General features: G+C 39.7%; 3 protein-coding genes across 3 annotated transcripts; 1 reads left to right on the top strand and 2 right to left on the bottom strand.

Moving 5' to 3' along the window:
* Window positions 1-840: 840 nt before the first annotated feature.
* Window positions 841-7335, bottom strand: LOC142900092 (serine hydrolase-like protein). Its single transcript, XM_076044130.1, has 13 exons — window positions 7255-7335; window positions 7102-7179; window positions 6278-6421; window positions 4981-5094; window positions 4538-4579; window positions 4426-4445; window positions 4260-4334; window positions 3781-3887; window positions 3621-3700; window positions 3466-3500; window positions 3247-3323; window positions 3062-3143; window positions 841-1911 (listed from the first exon to the last, which is right to left on the bottom strand). Exons 1-13 carry the CDS (start codon window positions 7265-7267, stop codon window positions 1771-1773), a joined length of 1008 nt encoding a protein of 335 aa, XP_075900245.1. The 5' UTR covers window positions 7268-7335; the 3' UTR covers window positions 841-1770.
* Window positions 7336-8953: 1618 nt separating this feature from the next.
* On the top strand, window positions 8954-10416 carry mb (myoglobin). The gene is made up of 4 exons (XM_076044264.1): window positions 8954-8994; window positions 9294-9379; window positions 9571-9790; window positions 10055-10416. Exons 2-4 carry the CDS (start codon window positions 9297-9299, stop codon window positions 10193-10195), a joined length of 444 nt encoding a protein of 147 aa, XP_075900379.1. The 5' UTR covers window positions 8954-8994; window positions 9294-9296; the 3' UTR covers window positions 10196-10416.
* Window positions 10417-12255: 1839 nt separating this feature from the next.
* Window positions 12256-16905, bottom strand: pane1 (proliferation associated nuclear element). Its single transcript, XM_076044119.1, has 6 exons — window positions 16677-16905; window positions 16241-16317; window positions 15192-15290; window positions 14713-14792; window positions 14412-14503; window positions 12256-12799 (listed from the first exon to the last, which is right to left on the bottom strand). The coding sequence occupies exons 1-6, from the start codon at window positions 16731-16733 to the stop codon at window positions 12650-12652; spliced, it is 555 nt and encodes a 184-aa protein (XP_075900234.1). The 5' UTR covers window positions 16734-16905; the 3' UTR covers window positions 12256-12649.
* Window positions 16906-17673: the final 768 nt, after the last annotated feature.

The following is a 17673-nucleotide window of genomic DNA, read 5'->3' as shown; positions in this document are numbered from 1 at the left end:
TAAGTTAAATATGTTTGAGACGGATAACGTTGGGGTTTTCTTAAGCTTTATCGATGCTAGGCAATAAAACAACTGTGGCTTAAGTGTTGGTTATCAGCCTGCTTCATGTTCATGTTCTGCTTCAGCTTCAAAGTCTTATCTAAATTTGTTCACAACTCTTTATAAACCCACTGCAGTCCAGAACCCAAGAGTAAGTCACTTAATCATTTTGGTTTGCTGGCTGAGTTTTGAATGATCTAACGGTAAATGATACCTTGTCCCCATCAAAAACACATCAAGAAAAAACTGAAATAGATGCTTAATTATTCACCATGGAGTAATGGCCTAGAAATGACCTCACCATAACAACCTCTTATGACTCCAGTCACCATTTTTATTGCTCACAACTGATTATCAATTAGGTACATAGTTGAAAACAAATCACTCAGAAAATACACCTAAATGACAAATCAAAAAATTTATATTTTCAAAAGAACATAACGCAAACAGAACAAGTTCTGTTTGCATTATCATACATCATAACTCGTGTTTAAATCGCTGCAGCACATTCTGAAGTTCTACGCTTACAAGTTCCTTTCTACATAATAAATCGCAAAGAAACCCAAGATACTGAAATCCTAGGACACTAGAATCCTGATTGTGTTTCATTTACATCTCCAAACTTACTTGCCGTTTTGCCGTGAGAGTGGAGGCCTTGGTGTTACTTACTATCAGTAGGAACTAATGGTCCACAGTTTGTATAGTGGAGAAGGGGTTAAACGGTTAAATAAGCTAATGCTTTTCCATACTCCTTGTATTTTGCAATTCCACAGTTCCAAAAATAAAACTACCATTCCTTCATTCATTGTTTATTTAAAATTTAATTAAATCCTGCCACTGGCCAACATTTTAACACAAGTGACTACAACCAGAAAAACAAAATATCCACAATATTTACCAGGCACACATGATGTAAACAAGCTGCTGCATTACAGTAGCTGATGAACTACCTTCCTCACTGAGGCGCAGGTATTGTTTCTTCCCAGAGCACTCTGACTTTAAAGATTACACATGAGAACACACTTCAGAGACTGTGTGCAACTGCTAAAATATTAACAGGCAAGCAGACTTCTAAGACGTCGAAAACACTACAGTGCATTTTAACGCTCTACAAAGACTGCAGGTGCAAGGCGATAAACCTGCAGCTGGCCAACAGACCTGTGGAGGGACAAGGCGGCGCGGAGAGCAGCAGCACAGAGTTACGATCACGTTGAAATGATCGTGAGGTAGGTGAGGTAAAATAACACAAAGGTTATGGCCGCAGTTTTTTCAATATCACTGTGTGAAAGCCAGAGTCTGGTTTGAATTCACAGAGAAAATAAAATACACGCCTGTCTAGTGCTGAGACTCATGATTTACTGCAATCAAATGAAAAAGAGGTCAGCTGCAGAAAATGTCTGCACAGATTTTGATACCTTTGCTTGAATTAAGATCATAACTGGTGGACTTATATTATATTACAGATTTTTTTTCTTTGCTTATATTTAGTTATCTTGGAGAAGGCAAAATGTCTTCCTCTGAAAAGTGGAGCAACACAGACACTAGAACGTACACCACTGTGAATGTGTAAACGTGACAATCTATCTATCCAGAACATTTTGACATGTCATGTTTCAGACAGAAAAATGATTTACTTTGTTTAGGGGCAACAAAGTAAAACATGTTCTAAACACACAAACCGTTTGTACAGTTATATACAGTATGAGGCACGAAACAGACTTGTTGTGTTTCCTACAACTTGGACATGGGCTCCTCTGCCCCGGCTGACTGCGACAGCACTCTGGTCCTCAGGAAGTCAGACACAATCGGGGCAACGTTCTCAGGATTGTTCAGATGGACGTGGTGATTGCCAGGGACCGTCACCACCTCGTGCTGCAAGAGTCACACAGAAAAATAAAATGAAGAAAGACACATGCAAGAATCCTTCTGCCAAGTGTTGTTTTAGCCCCTGAAGCTGCAGTGCATTCGTCACTGTGACAATGACAGTGTGTTTGAAAAATAATGAGGATTTCAATTTAATTGGTACACACAACTAGTTTTCCTTCTGTGAAAGGTTGATGAAAACACAGCTCATGCTTCACAGCAATTCATTTTCTGTCACAACACATCTGTTGAAATCTATGAAATACTGTCACCTTGTTAACAGTGCAACTGGAAAAAGCACCTTCGTGGGCTAAATTGCAGCAAAACAAAACAAAAAAAACAAAAAAACTCTGACACGAAGATCTGATGTGCAGCACATCAATAGTCAGTGAATTTTTTGACCCACCAGTAAAGAAACCAAGACATTTTGACGTAGCTTTGGGATATATATGATTTATTTCTTTATTTATTTTGAAAAAGGGAGGAAAAGGGAGGACCCTTTTAAAAAAAAACAGCAGCTAGGCATGTTCTTCCTATCAAGACTGGCCAAGCCAAAAAAAATAAAATGAAAACCTTCTAGTGACACTTGCAAAAAAATAAAACCTCTTTTCTCTCGAGAAAACCCTGCAATGGTGTTGTTTGTGCTTCTCTGAAGGCGAAAATATCGTCTTGAGATAGAAATGCAGCCACTGCCATATCTATCATAGCCAGCTAATCACTTCATGTTTTCTCAATTCTGCAATTACAAGCCTGTGGCTGCCAACACTACACAACCAAGCACAAACATCCTCAAAGGATGCTAATTGGTCAGGTTGTATTACCACTGGATGAAAATCAATCACATTAATTAGTGAGTTTTTTTTCAGTTTGTACTTTCCTTCGCTAGATATCCAATGTCTGCTCAGTGTTGCCATCCCCAGCCCAGTTCTTCTGCTCACTCTTCCGCCCGCATGCTGCCCTCACTTGAGATCCACAGATGCAGAGAACTGCTGCGTCTGAGACACTGAGCCTGTGCTTTTTGTGCACTTGCCACATTCGCATCTGTGCAGCTGTGTCTACCAGGCACAATTACACACCGGATTAAAAGCTAAAAATAAACATGAGGTTGCAAGTGCACCTGCTTCACACCACTAGACTGGGAAAAACATTATTTACTCACATTTCTATCCTTATAGGCCTGGAGGAGCGTCGATGTGTACTGCTTTGCCACATCATACAGTTTATCAAAGCCATCTTCTGCTCTGGAGGGGCAAAATAATTACATGTAGGTTACATGGTGATGTAGTCATGCATTTTGCCGGTGATGAGTCCATAACATTAGAACTGCAAATAAGGGAATCTTACTTTAGAAGTAGAACAGGAGCTTTAATCTTTGAATGCAGATGAAGACTCTGCTCCATGCTGATGCGGACCACATTTTTCTTCATGAAAAAAATAAATAAATAAAAAAGGGCAACTCACTGTACTTGCATCTTTTCAGGCTGCAACTGACACACTTGGTAGGAACAAAGAGACCAAATAAAAGCCGGAGCAGTTCAGCCCAGCTGTGTTTGGTTAGCTCACCAGATTAATGCGAAAATCTCGGGAGAACTTCACTCCTGCAGGAGAAAAACAAATCTCTCTGTTTAGCATAACAACAAAGTGGGATTATTCGGCAGGAGAGCTACATTATTTATGACTCAGAGGAGAATCTAGTACAAACAAAAATAAAGAAATACCTCCTTCCACCTTAACCAGGCCCCGCTCTAAAAGGATGTGTGCAGAATTCTCGGAAATGGACAGGTTTCCATCCAACAGCCTTAAAGATGAGAAGTATTTTTTATTGAATTCAGAAATAATATAATAACAATTAAAATAATATAAGGGACTGTTCAGAACCTCTTCACTGCATTTTCGTAAGTGTACACTCTCATCTTGCCCTCTGACTTTTTGTCAAACTCAATCATCTGATCGATCCCCGTCCTCATCACTCTGGCCAGCTCTTTCTGCAAGTACAGACAGGCAAACAAATTATTTACATTACATTTACATTATTTGTAAATATGTGTTTTTAAAAAGTGTTTACAAATAAGTGTTTTATTTCACCTGTACTGAAATGTTGAGGTTTAGAAGTGATATAGTGACAGACAATTTTTTTTAGGCTATTTTAGGAAATACTTCAGGAATGAGCAAAATAATAATATTTACATTGCTACTGACACACAAGAACAAACAGTCTATTTCAGATTACTGACGTCATTATCTTGTTTGACTAGGAAAATGTGTTTGTAGCGGTATTTTCATCCTAAATGAATTTTGAAAAATTAGCTTTATTTTCAGGGCCCTGCAGGAGATTGAGGGGAAATGTGTAGGAATACCGGTTTTGTTGGTAAGAAGCCGTAGGAGTCCAGCAGTATCAGAGCCTCGACCATTTCAGGATACAGAGCGCTGAACTGTGGACCACACGACAGATCAGCGCTGTAAACAGCCTGCGCACGCTCAGTTATAAAAAGAAAGGACTTGTCAAGAAAAACTGTCACCCACCAAGCCGCCGACATTACCACCTGGAATGGAAAAAGGGAAAGCGGGACGCGTAAGTGTAAAAGAATTGGCGATTTCAAACTGCTCTGAGTCTTTAGTAAAAAGCAGCACTCACCCATGCTGTGGCCAATGATGGAGAATTTACTCCAGTTGAGAGCTGTGGGAGTTCATTTCACAGCTCATCAAGCAGGTTCAGTGTCTCATCACACTTACAGAAACCGTTTTTAGCTAGAATGACAACATCGCTGCCGGGTTTTAACTGCAGCACGGACCCATTGAAGTTCGGAAACACGTTTGACACGCAGCCATAACATTCACTGTTGCTGCGGCACATGGCTGCATCATTAAGTGCAACCTCCGATTTCACGATAACAAATTTAACTGTCATGGAAGCGAGTCATCATTGCCAGGTCAGAGAAGGTAAAACCTTCAACCACTGGATAATTCACACTCATCAGTTTGAAAGCTCTGGCTGTATCCCAGCAGAAATATGAATATCAAATTCAGCAAAATTCACATCTTTGGGTAGAAATGCTGGAAAACATTGAAACTACATACCATCAATGACTCTGCGCATGTCCATCACATAATAGGGGAAAGAGTACAAGACTCCAGGAGGACGGTGCGACGACAGGCCGTGACCTGCCAGGTCTACTGCAACAAACCTGCACTCTGAAAAGGACCAACAACATGTCACACAATTACGTTAACATCACGCTGGCATGGTGCAGAGTAGAGACTTCAGTAAGTAACTGTGCTAGAATATAATTTGGGATGAAGAATTTCATCATTCTATGAATATACTATGCCATGCCATGACCATCAGAGGCCAGTGGCTCGCCAGCAGTGGTAAATTATGACTTAAAATAGGGTTTCAAAAAAAGTATGTGGTTCACATAGTTTGAACTGCGTTGTTCCCAATTGACATTAGAAATAAGCTGAATGTTTAAATTGTATTGAAATCTTTTAATTGAACATATTTTTACACAACAATCAACAAAGTGAAGGATTTTTTTTTTGAGCTTGTGCCTTCACTGTTAGCAACAAGTTAGCATTAGCCTGTTTTGTAATGCTAATGCTAGCGTTGGGGAGGACAAGGTTGTAAATTATGCTCAAGCGTTTGAAGGGAAGACAATTCAGATCCGTCTGTTTGAAAAGAGTGTCGCAGACGGCCTCAACACTTTAGCAGCGCCAGTGTCACGCTAAAGTCGTTGGAGAAACATAAAACTGGTTGTCTTGACAAATAAGCATTGGTTCAGCCCGTTGAAAAACACAACAGCATTTGGAAGAACGTGACTGGATAAACAGTCTAAGTGGGTCCCTCCTGACGAAGAGTTTAATCAACCTGGTCTTATAAAGGTTAAATACGGAGATGGCAAATGTATTCACATTCTGTATATAAGTAAAAGTACTGATTCAACTCCCGTACTTCAGTAAAAGTAAAGAAGTGCAGGTTCTAAAATGTATTTAAGCAAAAAGTAAAAATGACTTTTTTTGCAATTAATGAAACAAAACATTATTTGATAAGCTGAAACAACTATAGTAACCAATGAAAAAAATAACTTAATATCTTTTAAATACAAAAGTAACCACCACGTTTTTTCCAATGTAAGTAGTACAAAGTACAGAAGATATCTGTGTACAAATGTAGGGAGTGAAAGTAAAACGTCATCAGGACTTTGTTACTTCCCACCTCTGGTTGAATAAAACACCATTGATGACGCGCCACTCAATATTAACTACCCTCAATGATCCTTTTCGATGACTAATGGTGAACAGTGATGACAAAAAATATTTCCCTTTTTTAAAAGGTAGCAAAAAGTACAAACAAAACCTGTGAGTTGGGGAGAGTTACCTTTAGGCAACAGAGGAATGAGAGAGTTAAATGATCCACAGTTGTCAGACCAGCCGTGCAGGCACAGCACACGTTTTCCGTGATCAGGACCCCAGACTTGACCCCTGATCTCCCCCCAGGGCACCGGCACACACAACTCTGAAACTGGACACAACACATTGTCATCATACTAGTCTGTCTGCACCTGCGAAAGACAAGAGAATTATTATTTTATTTTTATTTTTCAACCTGGACATTAGGAGTTTTTCTGAGTTTTGGGTTTGGGTTCAGTTGGATTCTTCCTCAAGTTTATTCAGTCCAGCTACACTGATGGCTCAAAGTCGATCAATGAAGGAGGCTATGCAGAATGACTTGTGCCAAAAAGGATATTGACAATAAAATCACACTTGCCTCTCACGGTCATTACAATTATTTCTGGGCTTACAGCAAATTCAATCCTTTTTTAAAATATGTTATTATTTTATGTAATATCTAAAAAAGGAGATATCAATATAGGGTTACAACTAAATAAAGATGGACAAAAAAAAGATCTGCAGCTACTAAAACAGCTCTTAAATTATCTGTCCACTTCTTAATCTCTCTTCTAATAGATATAGGTTTTCTATCTAAAGTAAAATTCTGGCTGCATTCATATCAGCAGTTGGTTCTGTAGTTAAGGGTTAAAGATCTGCTGATCATTATAATTTAACATAATTAAAAACAACAACAACAACAACAACAACACTTACATTATTGGTCGTGGCACATTTGACAGAAACGTAAAGGCATTCACAATATCAACAGCATTAAGAAGTCCGCAAGCAAACACAGTTATATGTAGTTACCGGTTTGTTTCATTGCAGTGGTGTGCAGCTGACGCCGGGCGACTTTCATAGCTTTCATCATGGTGGAGTAGACCTCTGCTGCGCAAAGCACACAATTCAAGCGGCAGATTGTTCATCTACTATTTACTGTCTATTTACTTTAAGGAGAAGTACCTTTGACCCACATTCACGACTTCGGTTGGCTTTCTCAAGTTTACGGCCGTCTTCCGGGTGTCTTCTGCCACGTGATTACGGTTTCGGTTGTTCATTGGATAAACTATACGCAGTGCTATTTATTTAACCAATCGCCGTAAAGAAGAGGAAGGACATGACTAAATTAATGTTTTCAAGTAGAAGGTCAGACACGGGCTAAACTTAACAAAGTTGCAGTGGAATACTGGCGTAATAAACTCGGTTTGTCCAGGGTGTACAGAAAATGAACCGATGAATGAGTACTGACATCATGTCATCTGACAGAGTAAACAGAAACTTTTTTTTATGGCTGGAAGAGTAGAAATAGAAGATGGAAACACACATAATCGAACAGAAAAGTGTACAAAAATATATATAATCAGAACATGGAATCAGTGTAATGAACACAATCAACACATAATCTGAGCTGTAAATCCAGCAAAAATCCTTGAGATGCGGCTTAATCATCAATCTCAAAATTCCAGAAATATCTAATGCTCGAGATGTGATCCTAAATGACAAAGTTAACCAGTTGTTTACTAAAACTTTTCAAACTGGCAGTTGATAGTTGAATGCACTTGTTGATATTGCAGCTTTAAAAGTAAAAACTTTTTCATGATGATGTTGATGTTGAATGGTTGGCTGTGTTCCACTGTTATCAAAGTGCATTATGAAGAGAAACAGTAGACAGTAGTCATAGCAACCTCATGCTACCGGTACAGTGCTACCCCTCCCCAAAAATGGGGGAAAGAAAGGCAGAAAACAGGAGCTTTCTGGACAAGTGGGAGGCAGAGTATCTGTTTACATATGTAAAAGACAGACCTGTTTGTCTTCTATGTGGCGCCATGACAGGTTCAAGGACCTGGATGTGACTCAAAGGTGCCAGAAAGTAGAGGAGATGAGAAGAAGTTTGGTTTCACAACAGACTATAATTCATGTTTTCTTTATTCACTTTTTCTTGCTACTTTAAGGCATGGACTTGAAAGTTTGCATGGTCATTGACTAATTATTAAAATTCCAATTATTATGAGTCAATTGGTTCATTATTGTTATGTTTTATTTTGAAATTTATTATCAGCCCATATAGGTTACTGTTGAAATTTAAATCATACGATTTAAAGCATACGATTTTTATTTACATTTTATTTATTTTGATGAGTTTTTTTTTATTTTTTGAAATTTGATTTTGCATGTGTACAATATGAAGTTATTGATTATAGAGTATCAAGCTTTGCTTGTTCCATATTCAGGTTGAAGCAAAACTTGTTTCGGTCCATATGAAAATGTTCACCATCATATCTGGTTGGAAAAAAAATGTCAATAAATATTAATGTTGACCTGCGTCTTTATCTAAGTTTTACATTTTGGCCCAACGTGTTTTTGACTTTGACACACCTGCCTTATTGAAATTGCATACATGCACATGCACACGCACAAAGATATGAAGGTCTTTGTTCAAATGAGATTAAGAGAAGCTTATAAGGGATCAGAAAAATGGAAACAAAAGCTGCAACGCCTGGAGGCATAGTCCTGGTCGAGATGAGTAGAGAAAGTTTTGATACTGAGTTTGGAAGTGCTGGCTAGAGATTTAAGAGGAGGAATATCAATGGGTGGGCTGGAATAATTTGCTGACAGGATAGACAGAGTGAGTATAAAAGGTCAGTGGAGGGGAGGGGGACTCAGGTCAAGAAGAATCAAGCAGAATATTTTACAGCTTTGCAGGTAGGACCTTTGTTTTTAAAAGCTGCTTTTATGAATACGAAAATAGCTCACATTTATTACTGACATGAAACAGTCTGAGTCAGATTTATCCATCTAACTCTGAAAGTTATTTCAATCAAGCCTTAACGGGGAGCTAAAGTAATGTGTTTTCATCAGTCACAAATAGAGTGGGTTAGTTACACTGTGTAACTAAACAAAATAGGCAGAGCTTTACCATGGTGCCAGCACTGACACTACACTTGTTTTCTAACTGTTTTTAATGAATTTAGATTTCTGGTGTGCTGCTTCTGTCTCCTGAGATCATGGCTGACTACGACATGGTTCTGAAGTTCTGGGGTCCAGTCGAGGCAGATTACACCATGCATGGAGGCCTGGTGCTGACTCGGTCAGTGACTTTAATAAAACTCTTTCTTGAAGATTTGAAGGCTTGTAAGCTATTGCTGCCTTATGTTTATTTCATATTTCCCATTGCAGGGTTTAAAACGTTTTTATTTTGAAAAGTGAAAATAAGTAATCTCAAATTGACTTCGAATGACCTGCGTGACTTGAGTAGTTAGTCTTGACTTTTCCTCTCAGTTTATTCGCAGAGCACCCAGACACACAGAAGCTGTTTCCCGCCTTTGCTGGCATTGCCCAGGCTGACCTGGCTGGTAATGCTGCTATTTCTGCCCACGGTGCCACTGTACTCAAGAAGCTGGGCGAGCTGCTGAAGGCTAAAGGCAACCATGCCACTATTCTCCAACCTATGGCCATCAGCCACGCCACTAAGCACAAGATTCCCATCAACAACTTTAAGGTGAAGCCGATGAATGGCAACAGGTTTCAATGCAGTATATTACTCTAACACTTTTTTTTTACTTTTGCCCAGAGCTTTTTCCACTGTCGTCTTAGTGGTTTGTATCTTTATTTTCTCTCTTCCTTAAAAGGGCTGCTGTTACGGATGTACTTCTCCCTGGAGATTAACAAAATATTCTGATTCTGATTCCATTTTCTCCCAACTTGACTGTGAAATGTTTTTTGTTTTTGTTGTTGTTGTTGTTTTGCATGTGTGTGTTCGCAGATTATTTCTGAAGTCATTCTCAAGATTATGGAGGAGAAAGCCGGACTCGACCCAGCTGGTCAGCAAGCCCTGAGAAATGTGATGGCTGTTGTCATCGCTGACATGGATGCTGCCTACAAAGAGCTGGGCTTCTCTGCATGAATACAAAGGCCAGAAGACAGAATGGAAACATAATAAAGTTAGAATCATCAAAGATCTGACTTTTGTTTTAACCTTCATGCATTATGCTATGTTATTTTGCTGTCTGTTGACTTTAACTGCTGAGGAAAAATAATAATGACTTCTATTGAATTACAGTGTAAGCTAAGGGTTCATGTCCAATGAGTCAAAACTAATAAAATTGTGTGTTCTAAAAAAACAAATACTGGTGCCTGTTGCTTTGAACAGTACAATATCAAACCACACATATCAAAGCAATGCCTCGTTCATTAGCATACCTTCATATATTGTCTTCTAAAGTATTTGCCATTTTAGAAACAAAACAAAAACCAGCAACCATGCACTGAAGGATGAACCTGGTGCTCCTTGGTCTGCATATGTTTGTTAATCTCAGCATTAGGCTGGAGATTGATGAGCTACGTTTTAGGTTCAGTGTGGTTCTGTCCTTCCTGAAAGGAAGTCCACATTTTCTCAAAGCACAAGGCAGTGGATATCATGGGGTTTTCTCACGCTGTAAGTCTATTTTATCAGTCGCGTTTGTAAGGAAATGCCAACATTTAAATTGTATCATAATAAGGACATATAAGAGGTGACTTGAGGCTGGGGTGTGGCTATGTTCCCAGGGCTAAAAAGTCCCTGAATTAACTTGGGAGATAATGAGAGCTAAGTTTCTTAGGGCCCATGTTCCTGGGTCGTGCTCTCTGGCTTTTATTTTATGTCCAGGTACACTTACCCTTGTATTTCCTGTGTCTGGCACAAACTTAGGAAACAGATAGAGGTTACAACTTGGAGACAATGTGAGACTGGAAATAGGAGGCTGACTCAAGTTGTGGTCTAACACCCCACTTCAGTTAAAGAGGCACTAGAAACAGTCAACTTTCATTTGCCTATGTGCTGTCTGAGCATTTGCGATAAATAAAAATGTTACTTGGAGGTGTGGAAATGTGGTCAGATTTTCTATCAGTCAAGTCAAAACTAGGATTTGATTCTGATAAGACTGAATTCCATGAGTTGACAAGGTCAGCTGTTCCCCTTGTGTCTGACTGCGGAGAAGAATCAACGTTATCACTGACATTCCGCCGCCTCGCTGACCCCTGTCGTCCTCCCAGTTTCTGACTCGATGCCATAACTCTGTTTGGTTACGACGGCTAAAAGCTGAGATCGACTATTAATAGTGGTAGCGGCCGCATTGGCGCACGCTTGCAGACGTGACACCAGGCACAATGCATCTTGTCACACACTTCTGTCTCCAGTGCCAACCACTGCGTAGTCCACTGACTCCACTGATAGCTGACCAGCTGGGGCCAAACACCTCACCGACACCTGACTCTGACCAAGCGCTGGCAATCAGGATATTATTTTAGACCTACACGCTGGTTGCTCAGGGATTCTCATTTTATTTTTTAAGTTTAGCATTGACGGTGTGTTTAGGCCAGTATGGCATTCAGCAATATGCTGTTTTTATATGAAGTCACCAATGAATAGACAAAGCATTTATAAGTCACGTGGTGTAACATGAAGACACAATAGCATTTTATATTCAGAACTTCATCAGCCAGATTTGCTAAATCTTTGGAGTCCATACTTGCAACAGATATTCTTGACAAGAAACCAACATTCATGTAAAGTAAATGCCAGTAAATTCATATCAAGAACATAAGCAATATTTTATGATGCATAAAAATCTATCTATCTATCTATATCTATATCTATATCTATATATTTTTATATACTCAAATAAAGCACTCTCTTCCCACCAGCTGGCAGAGACTGATGTGTATTAAAGAATAAACTCCAAACACCCATAGGGGTTTTCAATCTCGCAGATCAGACGTCTGATTAGGTTTAAGGTGACTGGACTGACCTGGCAGGAAATTACCTGATAAGGTATTCAAGGTATGATGTGGTCTATCTTAAATGTGTCTAGTCCTTGACTAAAAACAAATTGCACCAAATTTACAGATATTACTATGCTGGCAAAACATTTTCCGTTGAGATGATCATGAGTTGCACATAAATCATAAAACCGAGGCAGGTCGCTGACAATTATGTGGTTTTTAATAAGTAGGTGTTTTATTTAAATAGATGAGGATCATGTGGTTGATGATCCTGAACCTTCCGCATTTACAACAAATATATCAGCAAGAATTCCTTCCTCAATTGGAAAACAATTTTGCCCGTTGAAGTGTCAGCCGTTTATTATAAGTTAAGTGGCAAAATTTCATTAAATGCATGTATTTAAACAACAGGTATTAGAGTAGGCCAGCACTACTTTGATGTTATGACGTTATCATGACGAGTACCTCATTGCAAAAAAAGAACTGCTCGGATGCTCAGTTGTGCTGCGTCATTACTCCAGGGAACAGGCAGGCAGCAAATGCAGAGCTTTAAGGTTACAGCCTAATCGCATTGGACCTCTTTAGAAAAGAGGCAAACTTAATCGAAGCTGGGCTGGTCGATGTCTGGGGGAAGCGTGCAGCGGGTCAGGTTGGACAGGTAGAGGGTGCTGGAGAAGGGAACCAGGCCGGCCGCCACCTTCAGGATGGTCAGCAGCCGCTCGCTGGCATTTCTAACGCCATCTGGTGTCTGCAGGTGAAGAACACGACACAGGACCAGTGTAAGGACATGGTGTTTGAGTGTAACGTCCATGCATCTCAAGTATGGCTAAAAGGATTTTGATGCTCTCATGAGGTGGTTTTTCAGACGTATCGATATAGAAGGATATCGCTAAAGTGTCATGGAAACACTTTTTTCGTATTGACACATCAGCGGACGTCATGTACTGGGTCACGTTTTGTTTCGTTTTTTGGACTCTTTGAGTCTGTGCAGTGTGACCCCTTCAGCCATGGCTCCATTGTTTACTCCCAGGAGAAGCTGTTGGCCCTTCGACCCTTCGACTTTTGTTGCAAATTTCCCCACTGTGGGATCAATAAGAGTCTTTTTTCTTCAGACAGGGATCGGACCATAATGTAATTATCAAATACATTCATATACAGTTTGAAGTTCATCTTTAACCTGACGCATATCCAAATGTGAGAAATGTAGACGGTGACTGGAGGAATTGTGCATCTGTGAGAAGCCAATGAGATGATCTTACATCACGACTGGCGACCGGCTTCCTACGGTATCTGTGAAGGGGACGACACTTGACGCGTATCACCCTCCTACAGTGAGTCGTGACACCCTGCAGCATTCAAGCAACCTCAGCCAAGCTGCCAATGAGTGCCATTCTCTGCTCTTGTTGTAATCAGGGAAACATTGCCGCATCTCCAACATCTAATGTTTACATCTTCAAGCAGCTTCATCAAAGGTCACATTCCGAGCCTCACTCTGAGCACCTGAAAATGTTTCACCCTTTCTAAGATAGCCTAAGAGAATTCAGAGCTCAGCACTCCTGTTTTGATGCTGGCTAAATTCATGCTTGGTTTTATTTAAGAAAATATAAAACCACATCAAACAAATAAACATGACGGTTACCTTGATATATGGGATATAAACAGAAGGCAAAATATGATACCAAGTTATTTTCAAAGACATACGTGTGGAAATAGCTGTAGCTTTAGGTCTTTCTCGCTACTTTTAATTCAAGAGTGTGTAATGTCTTCTGACAGTCTAAAATGTGGGCAGAAAAAATATGCTGGTTTCAGCTCCTCTTGGAGGAAAATGAGATCATTTCGCCTCTTAATCATACAGACGAGTAAACAGTGTTTGGACTGAGGCTGTGGCAAATCAAGTCATTTTACCCCAATTATGGACACATCGTGGGGAAATCATAATTAGTATAATTATCTATGAATTGGGTGTTAAAAAAAGGGTAAATATGTTTACTAACTGTTTTGGTAACACTTTTATGAAGACCTATTGTATAACGTATTATGAGTGCCTTTATAAGGCATTATATGGACACTTTACTCATATACACTCATATGTATCTCTGTATATGTATGCATATATATGTATATATTTTATAAATGGTAGTTACAATATGGTATACCAGCCAGGACTTCAGTATCCAGGTATAAAACATTATGAATGATGAGTATATCCACCACTTATAATAATTTATAAACATTGTCATAAGTTGTCGTGTGATTATGAACATTTATGACACGTTTTATAATGCCTGATAAAGGCACTCATAATGCCGTATACAACAGACCTTCGTAGAAAGTCGGACAAAAACTAAATGTGTGCAAACCTGGTCTTCGGCAAAAAGCAAAGGGCATTGCAGCGACGCCGCCAACTTCCTGACGGCATCAACTCGCTCTGTGGGGACGGAGGCGTTACGGGCTGCAAGAGACAGACGCACAAGGGAGCAGCCGGTCAGGGAGTGACGCACAGAGTGAGTTTTAGCCTGACCTCGGTCATTTTCTAACAGCAAAGGGAGTGAAAAATTAGCCATCTCAGATCATTTCAGCTCCACTTCATCTCTTTTAGTTTTCACTTGATTTGTGGAATTGAGGACAATAAACAAAGAGACTGGAGAGCCTCGGCCGTACCGTTGGTCACCATGAAGCAGACCTTTCCGAGGAAATATGAGGGGTGCAAATGCTTCAGCGACTCTCTTGCTGAATGCAGACTGTGGCAAAACAAGAGGACAGTTGACGTTACAATTTATGATAATTTAAACTAATGTAACATGTCAGTGTAAACAAATTTAGGGTTCCTTTGCCTCGTTGTTGTTTGCACTGTAAAGTGACGACAATACACATCACAACCACAGCACATCACAACCTAGACAATCTTTCACCGCTTTGAATCAATTATAAGAGGCTTGAGATAACAACCAAAAAAATAATAAAGCTGAAAGAAAAAGAAATACTGAAATAGTCCTCTCATTCTGAGACTGTCAGCTCCGTAAATCAAGACACACCCGTAAAATATTTCTCTCCAAATGATATTGAATAGCTAATTCACCTGTGAGTCAACAGGAGAGGACCAAAGATTGATTACGGCAAAACAAAACTTTATGAAGTACCTCAGCTCTGTGGACAGGTGGATGATGAACACCACCAGGTCTATCCGTGGACGACTCTCCTCATTTTCAACAGGCAGAGGGAGGCTCTTCGCCAGTCTCCTGGGGTGGGAGGGCCAGTGAAACAAACTTTAATTCAGGGATAAGTGATCAGTCATATGGATGTTAAGGACTTTTGTGCTTCAGTTCGCATGGCATTTTTACAATCTCAAACCCTGAATGTACTGACATCACGCACGCACGCCTGTTTTTCCATTTTTCTCTATTCTTTCACTGTCGCTTCCATGCTTGCTCAATAGTTCCACTTAACCTCAAGCTGGGGAGGACATGCTTGCAAGGTTATGACTTGCAGAGGTGGGGAGCAAGGAAGTACAAATATTTTGTTACTGTACCCAGGAAGATTTTTTAGGTTCCTGTACTTTACTTGAGTATTTCTCTTTCTGATGACTTTTCACTTTCCCTTCCTACATTTGTACACAAATAACACAAATCGATAGATAGATGAATACTTTATTAATCTCCAAGAGAAATATCTGTACTTTCTACGCCTTACGTCGGGAAAAAGTTGTTTAGTTTAGTGTTTAAAAGATATCAATTCTGTTCAAAGTAACTCACTTTTATTATTATTATTATTATTATTATTATTATTATTATTATTATTATTACTATAGTTGTTACTTGAAGTGGAGCTATTTGAACAGCGCCGTTGTGTAGTTCAATATACAAGTGAATAATAATTTTAGAGGGACATTATTATTTTTCTCTCTGTTCAGTACTTTTCAGTACAGGAGAAAAATAAACATGAAGAAAATTACATTTATTGGCATTAAAAGTGTCAACAATGCTTTTTTTTTTTTTTTTTTTTTTTTACTGTAGCACATTTCAGAACCTGTACTTTCTTACTTTGACTTGAGTAACGTTTGAGTACTGTTTGACCCAAACATGCAAGTACAGAATGTGAGTACTTTGGACACCCCTGATGGCGCATGTTATCATTCAGTCTGACTTTGTGTTCTGACTCGGGTAAAATCGGTGGCGCAGGTTGTGCTCACACGTTGACGGTGAACGCCTTCTCCTTCACCAGAACATCCGCCAGGCTCTGCTGGAACTGCTGCTCGCTCTCCACCAGCTGCGGGAACAACAACAGTATTCGTCAGCAACACAAGTCTCGGGAGAATCCGCTGAGGAGGGAAGCAGCTGTTCTCACAGGAAATCTGAACCAACGGCAGTGATTTTTCGAATATACTGCACGCTCGATTGGCAGCCACTGTCGGATGTAGAGTTGCCAACCGTCCCTTAAAATGCAGATTTGTGCCGTATTTGACGATGAGATGGTGCGTCCCGTTTTGAATCGACACGGGACGGGGTTTGTCCTGTATTCCTGAGTTATCGTGAACGTACATTTATTTTCGACGCAAACTCACGCGTGTTTCCATAGAGTTTGCGTTCAAAACCGTGATCTACGTAGCTTCCGGACGACACACTCACCAAGATATTCGCTGCGTTCAGTTCAGGCAGTTTACTTAATGGCTTCAGTAGCGACATTATGACTTCCTTTCCCCCCTTAAAAGCTCACTCTTCTTCTCTGTGCATTTACTGTGTCTGCTTTGCTGTTTAAAATGTTGTCTGTACACTCAAGTTTCCGTCTTCGGCCCTTATAATTCATCCATGCTGCGGTCGGTCGCCCAGTGTTTACCAAAGTGGCGCTTATTTTTCTGAACTTGCGTCTGACGTCATCACGCTCTTACGTCAGGAGACTTTTGGCAAACGTTTCTTATGCTGTTTTCTTGCGCCTCCTGTAGGCTGGTTCAGCCGTTCAATCGTGCGGTTCTGCCTTTAAGTATCGTACAACTCCCGCACCATACTGTGAATAAATGATTGAAATATAAGTTGTACGTCTGCTTGGGCTTATTACAACTTTGTTGGGGAATATCTTAAAATAGCCTTTTTTGCATGTTTCAACAATATCACTGGCATTAGTTACTCAGTCTTAACTATGATTTAGATGCTCCGAAAACTAAGTTTTGCTCAACACGGTCCCCTATATGAAGGTGATGTAATGTACAAGTGTGATTCCCTGTAGATTCTCAAGCCATAGTGTTATATTGAAGGTAATATGAGGCGTATTAATTTAGGGTGGACTAAATTTGACATCACTGATGGCCTTGGCGCAAAATGCATGGCCCCACCAGTGTCATTTGTTTCATTCAAACTCCATTTCTTAAGATAATGCCTTGTGAGATCTATGTCACAGGATCATAATGAGATTTTTTGGAAGGATTTGGTCCGCTTCACTTGAAACTCTTATTTCACTTCAACACATAGATTGATTTGTGTGTTTTTGTAACTACTGTACACTTTATTTTTTTGTACTGTTTTTCTAGTGCTGCAACATTGTAGTTTCCCAAATAAGTACATCTATCTAACTAGTAGTCACATTAAAAATCTAAAACTGAAAATAAATAAATAAATAAATAAATAAATA

Source organism: Nelusetta ayraudi, unplaced genomic scaffold (genome assembly GCF_046127955.1).
Source record: "Nelusetta ayraudi isolate G7.1 ecotype Tasmania unplaced genomic scaffold, CSIRO-AGI_Nayr_v1 ptg000004l, whole genome shotgun sequence".
In the NCBI taxonomy this organism is placed as follows: Eukaryota; Metazoa; Chordata; class Actinopteri; order Tetraodontiformes; family Monacanthidae; genus Nelusetta; species Nelusetta ayraudi.
This window is presented reverse-complemented; position numbering and strand designations above follow the sequence as displayed.